Source organism: Pan troglodytes, chromosome 5 (genome assembly GCF_028858775.2).
Source record: "Pan troglodytes isolate AG18354 chromosome 5, NHGRI_mPanTro3-v2.0_pri, whole genome shotgun sequence".
Lineage (NCBI taxonomy): Eukaryota > Metazoa > Chordata > Mammalia > Primates > Hominidae > Pan > Pan troglodytes.
Window position 1 is genome coordinate 164,225,301 of NC_072403.2, and position 16,215 is coordinate 164,241,515.

The window sequence follows — 16,215 nt, forward strand, 5'->3', positions numbered from 1 at the left end:
ACTATGTTTCCCAGGCTGGTCTGGAACTCCTGAACTCAGATGATCCTCCTGCCTCAGCCTCCCAAATTTGTGGATTTCAGGAGTGAGCCACCATGGCTAGCCAAGTTTAACTTTTAGAGTGAGATAGACCTGGATTATGACCCTCCCTCTAGCACATTATCTGTGACACTGGGGTAATTTGTTTCACTTCTCTGTGCCTCAATCTTCTCATCTTTAAAATGAAGATAGCATCTACCTTGCATAATTATGAGAATGAAAGAGAATACATGCATAAGGCCTATAACCCTATCTGGGAAATAATGGCCACTCAATAAATGGGGGTTAATAATGACGAAAATGGGCTGGGTGTGGTGGCTCATGCCCAGCACTTTGGGAGGCCGAGGCAGGTGGATCACCTGAGATCAGGAGTTCAAGACCAGCCTGGGCAACATGATGAAACCTCATTTCTACTAAAAATACAAAAATTAGCCAGGCATGGTGGTGCACACCTGTTGTCCCAGCTACTCGGGAGGCTGAGGCAGGAGAATCACTTGAACCCAGGAAGCAGATGTTGTGGTGAGCTGAGATTGCACCACTGTACTCTTCTTGGTGACAGAGCAAGACTCCATCTCAAAAAAAAAAAAAAAGATGAAAACAGGAACAACCTAGGGTGGCTGAATTTCCATGGATCTTCATTCTTCAGGACCTTTGAAGTCCTAACTAAAACCGTGTCATCTAAAAGGAATACTAGATATTAATTAATATTTTGATGCAGGGCCTTTTGCTCAAGTGAAAAAAAAAGAATAACAAGTGTGTTGGCAGGATAATACTCTGTGGTACCCCAAAGCCAATTATTCTTAGAATAAATGTAAACACAACAGTGTCTTTAGATAAGTCTCTAGAAATAAGACTTAAAATTTCTGTAAACTAGCCAGGCACAGTGGCTCACACCTGTAATCCCAACACTTTGGGAATCTGAGGCAAGAGGATCACTTGAGCCCAGGAGTTTGAGCCCAGCCTGGGCAACATAGCCAGACCCTGTCTCTACAAAAAAAAATTCAAAAATTAGCCAGGCATGGTGGTACATGCTGGTAGTCCCAGCTACTTTGGAGGCTAAGGCAAGAAAATCATTTGAGCCTGGGAGTTCAAGGCTGCAGTAAGCTATAATCACACCACTGCACTCCGGCCTGGGTGACAGACTGAGACCCTGTCTCAAGAAAAATAAAACTCTTAAAATGTGTGATGAAGGGATTCCACTCCTAGGATATAATGCAGAGAATCTTTCCCATCTGAGAGACATGTAGGAAGTTAATTTAAACAATGCTAAAAGCAGCAATCTTAGGGCTGGGCGTGGTGGCTCACACCTGTAAATACAGCATTTTGGGAGGCCAAGGTGGGTGGATCACTTAGGTCCGGAGTTCAAGACCAGCCTGGCCAACATGGTGAAACCCCATCTCTACTGAAAACACAATTAGCCAAGCATAGTGGTGGGCACCTGTAATCCCAGCTACTCGAGAGGCTAAGGCAGGAGAATCACTTGTACCCAGGAGGCAGAGGTTGCAGTGAGCTGAGATCACATCACTGCACTCCAGCCTGGGCAATGCAGCAAGACTCTGTCTCAGAAAAAAAAAAAAAAAAGCAATAGTAACAATAATAACAATGGCAATGGCAATAGTGCAAATATCCAGCAATAAGAAAATGGGTGAATAAATTATGTTCACAAAATAAAATACTATTAAACAGTTAAAATGAAGAACTAGATCTATATCTCAACATGAATATATCTCAAAAAATAATGGCGAGTGAAAAAAATGCCAAAACATAATTGATACCTTCAGTTGAGTGTCTATAATATTAGTATCTGAATTTTTCTATTTTCTAAAAATTATTTTTAAAAAGCTTTGAAGTTCCTATGAGGTTAAATTTCTTTATTGCTTTTTTCTTTTGTGGTAATAGCCTATAGTATAGCACTTTTAATTCATTTGTATTTACATAAAAATTTGTAATAAAACCAGAGGAATATTTAATATTTATAGTCTTACATTTAATCATTGACACATGTACAACACCAGTAGCAAACCTTTTAAAACATAGCCTTTTGTTCCCCATGAAAATTATTCTTCTTTCCTTTTATATTTACATCAACAAATTTCCAGTTGTTTTTCCTTAGTAATCTTGGAAGGCACCCTCCATCAACCCTCGACAAGTAACATAGTACTTATTCCTTATACGGCAAATGTGTGACTCTATAAAGTAGGTCATGCCCTTCCCACAGAGGTTTCCTTACACAAACCAAGTCACATTTATAGTCTTAGAAAAGCAGCTGGCAAGTTAAGGGCTGAATATCATCAGGCTTTTTCCTAGCAAGGTTTATATATATATACATATATATTTACTTTGGAATGTAGATATCATTAATTCATGGTTAATTGTTTGCCTGGTACCCAAAGGCTTGAAAACAGGCTGAGCTGTTATCAACTGCATATAAAGGTGAAGTTTCTTAAAAATTTGTATAAAAGTTAAAGAATTTATAAGTAGTCTTTAAAGTGAATCTTATATAGAAAGCCAGTACTGCACTGCAAATTTATTTTTAAAATATTTTTTATATTTGAAAGAGTAACTTACAGTTGTTTGTATTTCATTTAGGTCCTTTCCAAAGCTAAAGGCCAAGGAAAGAAAAAAATATATATGGTAATAAAGTTGCAGAAGATCCCTTCTGCTCCTTTAGTGATGATACATACAGAGAGGAAACAATGCTGGATGGGTTCTTTGTCAAAATATTTGTTTGGCAAAAATATTCAGAAAACTATGCAAGATAAGTAAACGTTTTAGAGGACCTGGAATGTAACGTGAAGGCAAGTCTCGGCTCAATCAACATGAAAGAAACAGTCTCATTTTGGGTTTATTACAGACACATATTCATGGTCTAGTCAGCATCTTTAAGCATGATACACAACAGACAGTTTTTAAACTCCTTTATATTTTTAAGGCAATTTTTACAGTTTTAGGGTTATTTAAAGTCAATCCCTGCCTATAGATGCCATAATACTATTCATTCCTATTCTTTTACATTGATATTTATTAGCCATGTCAAAACTTTCACAGATTTTTGTTTTGTTTTCCTTTTCTTGAATGCCTTCCTATTTCCTACATATTTTGTCACAATATATCTGCTGCAATTGCATTTTAGTTTGTTTATTCTCCTATCACTTGCCCTCAGAATTCATATATATGTATATATGTGTGTGTATATGTAACAGACTGTACATAGTCAGCATTGACGTCATATGTCAGCACTGATTAAACTGCAAAAAAAAGTTTAATTCCTATGTCGTCCATCTCTAAAATGTTTTTTTATTATTGACAGTCTATTCTAGTTCTTATCTACACACATACTCTACTTTCAACTTTATATCACATTTTTACTTAGCATCATACATTTATTTTTTGATACGGTGACATCACTTTTGGTTAAGATTATATATGTATAAAATTTTCTTCAACTTTTTTATAGTAGTGAGCATTTATGTCTTTTTAATTATTTTGTATTACAAATAATATTTCCAAAACCACCTTCATAATACATATTTCCTCCTTTATGTTACTTCCCCTAAAAAATGACTATTCAGAAATGGGAAATGGAGTCAAAGTTATTTGCCAAAGGATACTACCAAATTACAACTTTTAGTAATACATAAACACAGAGGTTGCATGAAAACTTTTTTTTTTATGTTTTAGATTTCAAAGAAAGTTTTCCTGTATATCTTCTCAGTTGACATTCATAATTATCACAAAACTTCTGTGATGACATTAGTGGATTATTATTCTAAATTCTACAGAGGAGGCTCACAGTCGAGTGACTTTTCCAAAGTGACCTTCGTGGAACTAGAATAAAACTCAGACCTGCCTCAAAATATAGTGGTGCTTCCACACTGCTGCAATTCCTCTATGACCTTTTAAATAAAAGTCTTCAACTTGAAAATTCTCCAACTTCCTTAATTTTTCTTGACTCTTCTGTGTAGAAGACTTTGAAAGTCTTCACTCCAGACCAAGATTTCAAAATATTTAACGGGCCCCTGCATTTATTTTTTAGAATGTTGTTAGAGCAAGGTAAGCTCTTATAGAGAGAATGCTCTCCAGTTAGATATAATCATTCAATTAGAAACATCATGTATCTCATATATAATGCATTTCTTATTTGATTAAAAAGATGAACTCATGAGCATCTTTGGACAGATAGGCTGCGCACACTGGAAGGAGGGCAAACAAGTAAGCTTACTACAGGCACTATGCTCAGGCAATGCAACAAAATGTTCAAAATGCAGGTACATTTACTACCCTAAAGTAAAAATGAGATGATTAAATTTTGCAGAAGATGTTTAAAATAAAATTTTGAGTGAGATGTTTACTTTTCTTCAAATGTCAGGGAAACACAATGAAGAGAAAATGGAAGCATTTTGAAACATACCCAGCATCACCAGAAGTCTCTGCCGCCGAATGTTGAATTAGAATCTCCTCTCCACGACTGGCTACTGAGCGAAGGAGACTCTTCTGCTCGGCTAATTCCTGTTCTAACTCCTGCTCAAGGGAAAGGACAAACGCAAACACATTTGCTACTTTATGATTATTGCCTACAATCATAGTTCTAGCTATAAAATTCTCAGAGAACTTCGGTAGTGAGCTTTTAAGTTTGCATATTGCATAAAGCGTGTGGTTTATGTAAATATTCAAATGTGTCTCCAGAGTACTCTGTAGTGTTCTTTTGCTTTGATACAGGATACCTCTGAAAAATCTGGGGGTTAAAAAAAAAAAAAAAAAAAAAAAAAACCACCAATGGGAAAAGAAAATTTTGCCGGGCAATAGTGCCCTCAAGTGGTACAAAACATACTCTCATGTTTCAAAATCAATATTGTCATGCTAAAAGGATAGATCCTTGGGAAAAGTGGCTTTTTAAGTTCTCCACTTAATTGATAAATTAGGTTATCAATAGATTTGGCTTTAATTCCTCATTATTTATAATAAATCCTCTTGTTATTTGAGAAAATAAAATATTTGAATATGCTTTTTACATATAGTTAAGGTACCAATGAGAAATCATTCTTATTCATCAAAGTTCATTTGTTTCACTAGGCAACAATTAGCAATCCTATTTTGTAACGGCATCTACTTGAAAGTAAAAATACAAACTGCATTCATTAAAAAAAATAACAAACATGCAACTTACACTTTCACCAAACCTCAAAAGGCTTTCCTGAGATTTATATTAAAATTAAATAGATTCAGAGGGCAAATCTGAAAACAGAATAGGTATCTCTGGTAAAGAAGATGAGAGCCATGTTACACTATTTGTAAACCTAAACACAAGCTTTTCTTAAAGACTGGATTTTCAAATGACCAATCATCCCAGTGGTCATGAGTCAATATACTGAAACACCCACATCTTGCTTCATTCAAAGAGAAGATAAAGAGATGCTCTCTTTAGTACAGAAGCAACTTGTCTGTCCTTCTGAAATATGCCTCTCAGGTTCTTCCCTGGGCAGATCTGCAAGCTAGAGAGAGGTAGGAAACACTTTACTTTTTGTTGCTGGAGACTGCTCTGCCGCTGCTGGGTCCATGTGGTGCGAGCTTGGGCCAGCCATTCCTGGACGCCGGGGCTCTGCGTGGCTGTTAGGTCAACATCGCTCTCCTCCTTCTCCTGTGCTGTTCCCTGCTTTTAACGAGGCAGAAATCAAGTCATGCTACACACCGGAAAACCCTAACCAAAGGGGAGAGAAGGCTACTTTGGTGTGACCTATGTAATGATACCAAAGTGGCTCCACTGGGATGTGAAACCACATTTTTTAAAAAAAACAGTAACACAAAACCCATCTAAGTTATGGCATTTGCAGGAGCAAGAACAACAAACAGATAATCACACATAGAACTGTTTGAGGGGAAAACCCATGTATTTAGAGGTTAGTCTTTTAGCTGACCAATGTGGTCATCAGATATTCCAGAATTTTTTTCCACAAAAACATAACTCAAGATCCTTTGATGAGTTTAAGTCACACAAAGGTAAACTGTTTCTCAAATGATCATTACCCACAATAATTGTGTCTCTCCCGTGAAAGCATTACCCTGCCCTATGTCACTTTCTCTAATCCAGGTCCAGACAATGAAAGATTTTTAGAATAATCTTCCTAAAAATTTTTCTAAAAGATTATTAATCAAAGACATTTTAATGTCTTTGAGAAGCAAAAAGTTCACTGTTCTGTAAGGCATCATACTCTCTGGAATTCAGTAAGAACTTAAACTTGATTCTCAGTTCATATGGGAGAAAATGTACTGCAGCATAGAAGCAAGGAGTCTAAACAAGGGTTTCCCAGGCCGGCCGGACATCCTCTGTTCCACCTTTCACAGACCAGGTCTTGACCTCTGTGTCACAGAGCCTCACCTCCACCACAGGTAACTCAAGTCCCAAGACACTGAACTAGGCAGGAAGCCTCATCCCTGATACTGGTCTGTGTAAACCTTCTGTGTCTACCCTACTAGGGCGATAGATTTAAATTATTCCTAGAATTCTCTATCTTTGAGAGTCTGCTGTTTATATGATAATATTTATAGACTGACCTACATAATTAATAGACCGTACTCAAAGATGAAAACTCTTTAAGAGTCTTTCTTTCAGAACCATCAATTAGCACATTAAAAAAAGTCATTTACTGTGGGCACATGTGGTTACCATTTTACAAATTCAAAGCTTAATTGAGCCTTGAGAAGTCAGTGGTGTGATTATTAAAGGTGAGATCTCTGAAAAAGTACCCTTCACTCCCTCCATCACCATCACCAGAAACTGGCCCATTGCTAAGCTGGCTTGGAGAAAGTCTGACTAAAGGAGAAAGACCAAAGTAATGACTCAGCACCTAGGCAAGAGTTGATCCTTCCTGCCTGATTATTCTAATGGAATTTGAAAGGCCCTAAAATGTTGCCCATCAAATGGGATTAGTTCTGAATGAGAGCTTTTCTACTCACATAGATTCATCTGTCAAAGGATAAATTATAATTTCAATATAACTCATTCACTACTTATTAAGCACTCACTAGACACTGTTCTAGAAGCTGGGAGTGTTTTGGAAGCCAGATGAGGGCCCTGGCGGGGAGTTAGACTATAAACGAACAAGATAACTGAGCTGATGATAAGGCCTACAGAGACAGATAATGGGATAGAAAGTTTTAGGGAGGCCTAAGGAAGCATCTTTAGAAGAGACAATTGCACTCTGCATGAGGAGAGACCACCAGCCTTGCAAAGATCTAGAGTGAGGGCATTCAGACCCAGGGAACAGTTGGCACAAAGACCCTAAGGTGAAAGAAATTTGCCATTTCAGAGAAAACAGAGCAGTGAAGAGGACAGCGGGGCTGGCGTACCATGGGGCAGAGGAAGGATATTTTACAGGTTGCTTCCACGGAGGAGCCTCCTGCCATCTATTTCTGGAGCTGCTGCTCCCCTGCCCCTGGTTGTTCTTTGCAATGTCTGAGCACAACGTGGGACCCAGCCATTCCAGCTCATCCAACCTAACTGCCCACAGAGACCCTTCTCTCGCTCTCTTTCTTTCAGAGTTTTATACTCACCATTTTAGGGAAATAGATGGGATCTGTTTACCTTTCTGTTTCTTCTTTTTTTCATTAGAATCTCATGATTAAATTGTCTAATAGACTTTATCTTTATCTTTGCAAGGCGGTGTCAGTGCTTGAAGCTAAATGAACAGTAAAAACCTGTAGGTAATAGTATGTAAAACTTTCTCCCAGATTCTGAGCCCACCCGAGCTCAGAGGTACTTCCTTTCCTTTCAGATGATCCAGCCAGAGATTGCAGTTTAGGTAGAACAACGGGAGTGCAATGGTCTAATATATGCTAGTTGCATTTTGCAAGACCTTCAGAATGGGTGACTAGTGACACTAAATTCTCCACCTTCCGCGGAATTTCTCAAAGATAAGCAGTGATTTTCCTAAAGATGGGAAGTTTGGGTGGATGGGCATTCTCCCAGAACTGGAACCCATGATTTTCTGCATGAAAACAGATTCTCTCTCATCTAAGAATCCACCACCTTCTAAGAATAAGCTCTAAAATATCCTGGTTCTTCCAAGCAAAGTTGAAACAGCAGTTCAAAAGGAACCCATAGAAAATGGCCTCAAGAAATCAGTGGACGAGACTGAAAGTTGTCCCCATCAGAGCTGCTCCAGCTGCCAATGTAGTGGCCCTGGCCATGACCTGCTGACTTGCTTTTGTGGGATCCAGGCCACTTCCTCTCTGCTTTTCTCTTCAGCAAAAATTTGTTTTTCAGAGCCCGGCCTGAAGACTCCCTTGGAAACTTCTCCCAGCCCTGATCCCAACACACTCTTCTACGCCAGTTACTATGGTCTGATTGAGAGAGGCTGGCTCAAGTTCCTTACACCAAATTTGGATTTGGAACACTGACAATCGAAATGTTAGGTCTTAACAACTTCCTCACTTTTATATGCACAGATATACATTCAGATTCTATGTGGTTAGACTCAGTTTTTCAGTGAGTGAATTTTTCTCTGAATGATTTAGTCATTGTGAAACGTAAGACTTGGACCACAGGAAGCAAACCATGATTAAGAATCCAGTTCAAATTTCATTCTCTTTCCCCTGGGGATAAGAAGGTGCAGCCAGAAGGAATGTAATTATGGTAATTACTTTCTCTGAGGTGTGATAACAGTTTTCTGCCATACCTAGGGAATGCGGAGGTTAGGCGGTTTCTGTCACCAGTCCCCACTGGGTGGGGCTACATAAACTTTATTTTGGAAATACTAGAACAGTAACCACTTTTGCCAGGAACATTCCTTGGAAGATGAATGAGGACTGGGCAATGCTAAACATTAAATAAAACATTTCTTTATAAAGCTTTTTATTATTTTATGGGGCAATCTCTCTGTTCTTTTAATGAATGATAATGTGTGAAAAAGACCCAGCTTCATGAAGATACCACGTAATTCAGGAGATCTAACTACATGCCCTTAAGATCTTCATATAGAGAAGCAGTCTATTTGATAGGAAACAAAAAAGCATAGTCATTCACTGATACCCATGCAAGTCAAATTAGTTAAAAGGAATGGAGGTAAGAGGTATTACCATCTCCCAGCTTCAGTAGCACTAAGTAATGGTGTGCTTACAGACTTAGGAAGGTATTCCAACCCTCCTGAATCATCCAAGCCCAAATTAAAGGGCATTAACATTGCTGAGGGCTGCATTTAATGGATGATTTGTTTTCTGCAATTAACTTTAGTTAATTTCAGATTAACTCCAAATTATTTTTAGTTTTCTACATAAAGGGACATGATCCTTTTCATGGCAATAATAATGTAAACAGGGCTCCTTTTCTTCCCACAGATGGAAAAACAATCTTCCAGGAAGCTCTAATTATTTTAAAAGATCTAGTAATATTTTATATGCTGGGAACTTCATTAGATGAAAGATGATGGAATTTATAGATAGTTTAAAAATAAACAGTAACCAATTTCCATGTAGTAAAACACTACCACATTTTTCTGTATTTACACTTCACCCAATGTGGGCAGGGTCAGGACTTGACTCAGTTTAAAGAATTCCCGTGGACCTGGGCAGGATCTGCTGGGTGTGGACACCACAGTGGTGTGTACATGCTCAGTCCAGCCCGCTAAGTCTGAAGCCTGGCCTTTCAGCATAGCAGAAGCTTCTTCGTCTCAAAGAATGTGATTTGGAAACAGTTGGTTATTGTTATTAATTATTTTAACTGCTGCAATTTGAGCATTTATTGTATTACTTGCATTTAAATCCTCACTGTTTTTTTCTTTTTGATTATTTTTTCCACATGTTCTAAAGAATTTTTTTAAGTTAAATATTATTATCCATATTTTACAGATGAGAAAACTGATCCGTAAGAAAGCTGTGGGAAATTTAAGGCTCTTGCCCCAGGTCACCTCGTTAATAATGAATGGGAAAAAGATAAACAGATTTCAGTCCTGGCTTGTGGATATGCTTTCTTTGGCACACAAATTATTTTAAAATTTTAGATTTAAATGTCAACGTTTAAAAGTTGGGAGGCTTTAGAAATAAATCCACATTCCCTATCTCTTGAAAAACTAGAAGATCCAGCAATGCCACTTGTAAATTCTTGTGTGATAATAGCTAGAGCTTAGTAACAGCTGCTTCTTAGACAGGAGACCAGCTTGCCAAAGGCCAGGCTGGGCCTGCTCCCCTCATTGGTTTTGCCCTTCCCAGGCCACGAGACCTTGGAATTTGTGGTTCCTGCCTTGTTTAATCCCTCTTGTGCTTGTGAGTGAGGATCAGGCCACCCCTTCCCTTACTACCTGCCTCTAGGGGTAGGGTGGGGCAAGGGAGTAATAAGAGCTTTATAAATGATTGCTATCCTACCTAGGAAACTTTCAAGGCTTTCCCTTTATTTTAGCTTCTTTAGAAATTAAGTTCATTCAGAGATCACCACTGAAAATAGAAGAAAGCATTATGTATTAGACCTATAATAGCTGTTTACAAAACTAGGTGAATTGCTGTCTACTTTTACAGCTAGAAAATCATTCTACTTCTGTTCAGTTTTAGTATGTGTAACCTTTTCTTTTGACTTTAATTACAAAGTCACATTGCATGTGCATTTTCAAGTGTGTAAATCCAAGTGAAAAGTTATATTTTTTATTTGCATCTATTTACCCAACACAGAGTTCAAACGTCTTTTCATATGTTCATTGTCCATTTGTATTTCTTTTCCTGTGAATTATCTCTTCATATCTTTTGTCCATATTCTATTATTTGATCTTTCCTTATTGTTTTACAAAAGATTTGTGAATTGTATAGTTTCTTCCCTGTTTGTCTATGTCTTTTGTTTTATTTTGTGTTACTCATTCCTCCCTGTCTATGTCTTTCAACTTGGTTACTTTTTTGGGGGTGGGGGAGGGGGGTCATACAGAACTTTTTTATTTTTGTGTAGTAGTTTCATTTTTATTTGTTTATTTATTTATTTACTTATTCATTTTTGAGATGGAGTTTCACTCCTGTTGCCCAGGCTGGAGTGCAATGGTGTGATCTCGGCTCACTGCAACCTCTGCCTCCTCGGTTCAAGGGATTCTCTTGCCTCAGCCTCCTGAGTAGCTGGGATTACAGGTTCCCACCACCACACATGGCTAATTTTGTATTTTTAGTAGAGACGGAGTTTCACTATGTTGGCTAGGCTGGTCTTGAACTCCTGACCTCAGGTGATCCACCCGCCTCAGCCTCCCAAAGTGCTGGGATTACAGGTGGGAGCCATGGCCCATTTGTTTATTTTTTTAGTTGGCGTCTCACACTGTCACCCAGGCTGCAGTGCAGTGGCACAATCATAGCTCGCTGCAGCCTCAACCACCTGGGCTTAAGGGATTCTCCCACCTCCTCCCAGCTTCTCCCACCCCAGCTTCCTTAGTAGCTGGGACCACAGGTGTGTGCCACCACGCCCGGCTAATGTTTTTATTATTTGTAGAGATGGGGTTTTGCTATGATACCCAGGCTGGTCTTGAATTTCTGGGCTCAAGCAATTCTCCCTTCTTAGCCTCCCAAACTGCTAAGATTACAGGCATAAGCCACCAAGCCCTGCCCATGTATTAGTTTAAAAGAAGCTATAAAATTATGGGTTTGGGGTATACTGGCAAAGGTTTTCCCTATCCTAAGATTAAAAAAAAAATCATACATTGAGTACCTTGCAGACTTAAGTTTTATATTTAAATCTTTGATCCACCTGTGATACATTTTTCTGTAAAGTATGGGGTAGAAAATACAGTTTATCACGTTTCAAGTGATTATTTACAGAGTGAGTCATATTTTGTCCACTGATTTGTAATGCCACCTAAAATATTTATCAAATTCCTTTATATACCAAATCTCTTTCTGGAATAGTTCTTGTTTAATTTTCTGTTCACATATTTATTGTGCCAACACCAAACTATTTTAATTATTATAATATTGTATTTTAATATATGATTAGACTGGCCGGCCATGGTAGCTCACGCCTATAATCTCAGCACTTTGGGAGGCTGAGGTGGGTGGATTGCCTGTGCTCAGGAGTTCAAGACCAGCCTGGGCAACATTGAGAGACCTCCATCTCTACAAAAAATAAAAAAAATTAGCTGGGCATGGTGGTGCGCGCATATAGTCCCAGCTACTCGGGAGGCTGAGGTGGGAGCATTACTTGAGACTGGGAGGCAGAGGTTGCAATGAGCTGAGATTGCGTCCCTGCAACTCCAGCCTGGGTGACAGAGCAAGACCCTGTCTCAAAAAAAACCAAAAAAAAAATCCACACACATATATGATAAGACTAATAACCCCTCAAAACTCTTCATTTTAAAAATTTTATGTGGAATATTACATTATTCCTCTAACTTGTTTTTTGTCTATATAAAAACTATAAATTCTCAACTTTTTTTTTTTTTTTTTTTTTTTTGAGACAGAATTTCACTCTGTTGCCCAAGCTAGAGCACAGTGGCACAATCTCGGCTCACTTCAACCTCTGCCTCCCAGGTTCAAGCAGTTCTCATGCCTCAGCTTCCCAAGCAGCTGGGATTACAGGCATGCCCCACCACACCCGGCTAATTTTTGTATTTTTAGTAGAGATGGGGTTTCACCATGTTGGCCAGGCTGGTCTCAAACTCCCGACCTCAGGTGATCCACCTGCCTTGGCCTCCCAAATTGCTGGGGATACAGGCGTGAGCCACTGTGCTCGGTCGACTTCATTTTTTAATTTTTATTTTTTGTTGGATTCTTTTATGCTTTTCAATGACCTAACTTCATATTTTGTAATAAGCCAGTCACCTTCCTAAATTTCTCCATTGCTTCTAAATAGTTTTTAGTTGATTAAGTTTGGTTTTCCATATCATATAATCATATCATCAGCAAAAAGCCAAAAAAAAAAATACATAGGTTAGTCCTAACAATCATCCTCACACTGAGAAAACAGAAGCAATCACAGTGAACTTCCATGAAGTTTCCATAACAATATTTATGTCCTACTTCCTACCAGTATTTGTATTCCAACATAGATGCTTTCCCTCCCTCCTCATTTTACTTGGAGAACAGATTGGCCTGGTCTCAACCATTATTGCAGGAGAAAGGTGTAAATGGTAAAGGAAGGCACAGTTTGGATTAGGCCACAAGAAGGAGCAGATGATACCGTCAGATGCTTCTTATAGGGTTGGGGCAGCTAATGGGCTTCTAAACTATTTGGTCCCTGGCTTACTTAGCAAGAAGGGTAGGGAAGACCAAACTCTGCACTCTTTTTTTTTTTTTTTTTTTTTGAGACGGCATCTCCCTCTGTCTCCCAGGCTGGAGTGCAGTGGTGTGATCTCAGCTCACTGTAACCTCTGCCTCCCAGGTTCAGGTTCAGGAGATTCTCCTGCCTCAGCTTCCCAAGTAGCTGGGACTACAGGCGCCCGCCACTATGCCCGGCTAATTTTTTGTATTTTTATTAGAAATGGGGTTTCACCGTGTTAGCCAGGATGGTCTCCATCTCCTGACTTCATGATCTGCCAGCCTTGGCTTCCCAAAGTGCTGGGATTACAGGTGTGCGCACCTGGCCTGTGTACTTTTTATCCTATCCGTTTCCTCCCCAACAAGAAGATTGTTCTTGCAATCACACTCCTTTTTCTTTTTCTTTTTCTTTTTCTTTTTTTTTTTTTTTTTTTTTGTTATGAGACAGAGTCTTGCTCTGTCGCCCAGACTGGAGTGCAGTGATATAATCTCGGCTCACTGAAACCTCCACCTCCCAGGTTCAAGCAATTCTCCTGCCTCAGCCTCCCGAGTAACTGAGATTACAGGTGTCCACCACAAGGCCCAGCTAATTTTTTTTTTTTTTTTTGTATTTTTAGCAGAGATGGGGTTTCACCATGTTAGCCAGTCTGGTCTCGAACTCCTGACCTCAAGTGATCTGCCTGTCTCGGCCTCCCAAAGTGCTGGGATTACAGGCGTGAGCCACGGCGCCCTGCCCACATTCCTTTTTCACCAACTTTTCCTCTATTGAGTTATTTCCATCAACGTGTAAACTTATTATTTTTCTGATCTTAAAATGAAATACTCAAATTGTGATGAATGTAAAAGAAAAAAAGAGATAAAATTTTCTTTGACCCACTTCTCCTTATAGCTTATCTCATTCCTCTATATACCACTTTACAGCAACACTCCTGGAGTAGCCTTTACTTTCCCTCTCCAGTTCCTCTCCTCTCATTGTTACTTTCATGTCAGAGTGCTTTTTGCCTCCACCACTCTGCTGAACAGCTGTTGTTAGTAGTCCTAACAAAATCTATTTGCAAATGTTTGCCAAAGTCCAAGAGTGTAAACTTAAAGCTGCATGCTAAAATGTCAGCGTAAAGCAGGTACACACACAAGTACGCGTCACCGCCAACCTGTTCCTTTACCTGGCAAACCTTAGAAGGAGCACGTGAACAGTGTGCCAACTTTCGGCTGTGGGCCAGCGGCTGGAACCCTCACCTGCATGTTGAGCTGCTTATCATGCAGGGCTCTCTGCAGCTCCAGCAGGCTCCCCTTGAGCCTTCTCAGCTTTCCAGCCAGCTGCTCGGCCTCGTCCTTGGTGTGAGCTTTGCCCTCCAGCAGCAGGTTCTCATTGTGGACTGACAGTTCTGATAAAGCCACCACCTTCTGCTCTATTTCCACCAGCATATTCTGCAGCAACAGAAATAAGAATGAAACTCACACACCTCCCCAGCCTCTGCAAAGACTGTTTCCCACAGTGAAATACAGCCCTTTGGAGTCTTTTACGAAACGGACAGGCTTTCATGATTTTTTGTAGTTTTCCCACGGCCTTGACGAGTGAGTAGTCTGTAGGCTTTTTTTTATATTTTTAAATTTATTTTTATTTTTTTAGACAGAATCTCACTCTGTCACCCAGGCTGGAGTTTAGTGGAGCGATCTTGACTCACTGCAAGCTCCACCTCCCAGGTTCACGCCATTCTCCTGCCTCAGCCTCCCGAGTAGCTGGGACTACAGGCGCCCACCACTATGCCCGGCTACTGTTTTGTTTTTTAGTAGAGACGGGGTTTCACCTTGTTAGCTAGGATGGTCTCAATCTCCTGACCTCATGATCCGCCCACCTCGGCCTCCTAAAGTGCTGGGATTACAGGAGTGAGCCACTGCGCCTGGCCCTTTTTTGTTTTTGTTTTTTTTGAGGGAGGGTCTTGTTCTGTTGCCCAGGCTGGAGTGCATTGGCATGAACATGGCTCACTGCAGCCTCCATCTACTGGGTTCAAGGGATCCCCCTGCCTGAGCCTCCCATGTAGCTGGGATCACAGACATGTGCCACCACACTTGGCTAAATTTTTTATTTTTTCAACAGAAACAAGGTCTCACTTTGTTGCCTGGGCTGGTCTCAAACTCCTGGGCTCAGACAATGCTCCCACCTCAGCCTTCCAAAAGTGTTGGGATTACAGGTGTGAGTCACTGTGTCTGGTGACTTTTAATTGTCTGTTATGGTATTAGGGGTCCATAAAAAATTTGCCTGAGCCTCTTAATTTTTCTTTTCTTTTCTTTTTTTTTTTTTTGAGACAAGGTCTCCTCTAAAATGGAGACTAAATTAGAGAAAAAGAAAAATAGCCTTTCTTCTTCCTAGATAAGACTTAAAACAAAAAACAAAAAAGACTAAAAAAAAAACAAAAAAAAGTTTTACTTTCCTCATAAATCATTGTTTTTATATTAATTCTGCACCCTTTGAAATGTACTTTCTTCTTTAAATAAAGTAATTTGTTAATGAGAAAAGATACTTCATTTCCCTATACAAAATCAAAATTAAGAATATAAAGTCAGGCTGGGTGTGGTGGCTCTCACCTGTAATCCCAGCACTTTGGGAGGCCGAGGCAGGCAGATCGCTTGAGCTCAGGAGTTTGAGACCAGCCTGGGCAACATAGCAAAACCCCGTCTCTCCAAAAAATACAAAAAAATAAGCCAGGCGTGGTGGCACGTGCCTGTACTCCCCGCACTTGCGGGGCTGAGGTGGGAGAATTGCTTGAACCCAGGAAGTCAAGGCTGCAGTGGGCTGAGGTTGCACCACTGCTCTCCAGCCTGGGTGACAAAGTGAGACCTTGTCTCAAAAAAAAAAAAAAAAAAGAATATAACATCAAACCAAAAAACTAGAACTAAGTAGAAGAGTAATACTTTTATTAAAATAGGAATTAAAAGATGATTTCCTGAGGATTATTGTTAAGAAATTAA

At 39.5% G+C, this 16,215-nt stretch overlaps 1 protein-coding gene across 7 annotated transcripts in view; it reads right to left on the minus strand.

The window, feature by feature from the left end:
- SYNE1 (spectrin repeat containing nuclear envelope protein 1) overlaps window positions 1–16,215 on the minus strand; it is a 518,706-nt gene that overhangs the window by 141,768 nt on the left and 360,723 nt on the right. For 5 of the 7 annotated variants that reach the window (XM_016956730.4, XM_063813578.1, XM_016956731.4 and 2 more), the window contains 3 exons: window positions 14,482–14,673; window positions 5,555–5,689; window positions 4,448–4,557 (listed from right to left, as the gene is read on the minus strand). In XM_016956730.4, the coding sequence (XP_016812219.3) occupies window positions 4,448–4,557; window positions 5,555–5,689; window positions 14,482–14,673 (437 nt within the window). The remainder of the gene's footprint in view (window positions 1–4,447; window positions 4,558–5,554; window positions 5,690–14,481; window positions 14,674–16,215) is intronic. The other 2 variants (XM_016956737.4, XM_016956728.4) reach the window with 1 other exon arrangement.